General features: G+C 36.7%; 1 protein-coding gene across 1 annotated transcript; it reads right to left on the bottom strand.

The window, feature by feature from the left end:
• Nucleotides 1-812: 812 nt before the first annotated feature.
• LOC139842227 (uncharacterized) lies at nucleotides 813-1,247 on the bottom strand. Its single transcript, XM_071832397.1, has one exon. It carries the CDS (start codon nucleotides 1,245-1,247, stop codon nucleotides 813-815), a length of 435 nt encoding a protein of 144 aa, XP_071688498.1.
• Between the last annotated feature and the right edge of the window lie 1,023 nt (nucleotides 1,248-2,270).

The raw sequence follows: 2,270 nt of genomic DNA, 5'->3' as shown, positions 1-2,270 counted from the left end.
ATCGGGCCTGACAACCCCAACCGGACTGGACGACCAGTATTCAACGGTTGCACAGTACTTCGTTTTGCGACTACACCTTGGTACGGTGTAGTAAGATTTCATATTAAAGGGAATATGCGACGTGATTAAATGTTAAGTATGGTTACCAAGTGCTCAACCACTTAAAATATTTTTATTGAAATGATTATATACGAAATCTTGTGGTCCATTGTTATAACGCTGCTAGCATCAAACCTATATATCTCACCAACTTTATGTTGACGTTTTAAAGCATGTTATTCTCAGGTACGAATTAAGTCTTCCGCTGTGCATTAGCTCATGTTAAGGATACTACTTGGGACCATTTAAGCTATGATACAAGGACGTTGCATTCGAGTCATTGAAGTCCATTAAAGACTATTGTTATGAAAATGGCAGATTAGATCATTTGGTTGTTATAAAATGTTAGGCTAATATGTCAACTCTCGATGTAATAATAGATTGCCTTTAAGAAATAAATGCAACGTTTGTAAAATGTATCATATAGAGGTCAAGTACCTCGCGATGTTATCAACTATTGTAATTCGTTTTTAATCTATATGGACGATGTCCGGATGATTAGTTTCGGATCCTTTCATCCGGTCCCATAGCTCTATTTCTCCCCATCTTTCGTAGTGCCAATCTTACTTCCTCTTGGTTGATCCTATCGCAGTCTATGTTGTTCAGCGATAGTCCTATATCAGAGTCGTGCCGATTTTCATGACATTCGGGTCTTCCCCCCACAAAGAGAGATGAGAAATACCCTTCCCATCTTTTCCTAATTTCGTCTTCCTTTATAAAGTTTGACCTGCTTCATTTTTGATAAACTTGATGTTATCTAGGTCTCTGCGCCTTCGCTCCCTAGCTTTGGCTATCTTGTAAATATCATTAGCTCCTTCTTTGGAGCCAAGCTTCCTATACAAATCTTCATACGCCTTTTCTTTTGCGCAAGCTACAGCCTTCTTAGCTTCTCTTTTGGCTTCTCTATATCTCTCTTCCACCCTAGTTCTATCTGCAAGAGTCCCTACCCTACAAGTGATGAGCTCCCTAAACCTTTGTTGCTTAAGTGCAACTTTGCTTTGAACCTCGTCACTAAGCCACCAAGATTCTCTATTAGACCTATGGCCTCTCGATGTTCCTACAGCCACACCTAAGGCTTCTTTGGCTACCTCTCTAATGGTGGTCGCTAGGCAATTCCACATCCGATCCGCATCATCATGAGAAACCATTTCCACTCCTGCATCAACTCTTTCTACGACCAGAGTTTTAAAGGTCTCTGCCTTCTCTCCGTTCAACTTTTTCCACAAGATTCTAGGTTGGATGAGCCTCACACTCTTCGTAACCCGTCTTTGGAATTAAAAAGACAGGATGAATTATGTCGAATGTGTGTCCAAACATGCATGCATGTAATTGATGTGTATGAACACCTCTTTAAAATAATCCTAATATTGGGTTGTTAAAAGTGTTAATTTGTAACATCCGTGTTACATCCGTCCCACATCGGTTGGAGAGGGGAACGAAACATGCCTTATTGATAGTGCTCTAAATGAACATATATTTAGTCGCAATATCATCCCAATATGTAAAGTTTTTAGTTGCAATTGTTCTATTTTTAAGTTGTAATCGTTTAAATAAATAAGTGCGAAGACAAAAGAAGAAAACAACGATTTGAAGACGCAAATGACCAAAAAGCTCAAATGTACAAGATACAATCTAAGTGGTTCCATTTATTGATAAGAAACGTCTAAAAATTACAAGAGTACAAGTCGCGGAACGCAAAGTACAAGATATCTACGCGTACGAAAAGACGTTCGAAAATCCGGAATCGAGACATAAACCGAGTATCAACGTACGAGTCAACAGAGCTAAAATTACAAGTCAACTATGCACAAGAATATAATATAATATATATAATTACATAATTATATATATATATATATATATATATATATATATATATATATATATATATATATATATATATATATATATATATATATATATATATATATATATTATAAAAATCAGCAGCCCACGTTTAAAATTCAATGAATGAGCTGGATTCCTGACCTCCGCAATCGCGGAGCCCTTAGCCTATAAACCATCGCAATCGTGGAGCCACCCTAGATCAAGTTGCCTATAAAAGCGAGCTTCTGCTCGACGTAAAACACACATCGTTTTCTTTTCTGTTTCTCTGATTCTCAATCTATATATTTATATTTATATTATAATTTTAATTTTAATTTAAGTTA

The sequence above is a fragment of the Rutidosis leptorrhynchoides genome, chromosome 4, assembly GCF_046630445.1.
Source record: "Rutidosis leptorrhynchoides isolate AG116_Rl617_1_P2 chromosome 4, CSIRO_AGI_Rlap_v1, whole genome shotgun sequence".
Classification (NCBI taxonomy): domain Eukaryota; kingdom Viridiplantae; phylum Streptophyta; class Magnoliopsida; order Asterales; family Asteraceae; genus Rutidosis; species Rutidosis leptorrhynchoides.
Note: the sequence above shows the minus strand (reverse complement) of the source record. Positions and strands in the feature narration are given on the sequence as shown.

Bases quoted from the DNA above. Each gene is read 5' to 3' on its own strand.
- LOC139842227 (XM_071832397.1), bottom strand. From the start codon at position 1,247: ATGGTTTCTCATGATGATGCGGATCGGATGTGGAATTGCCTAGCGACC.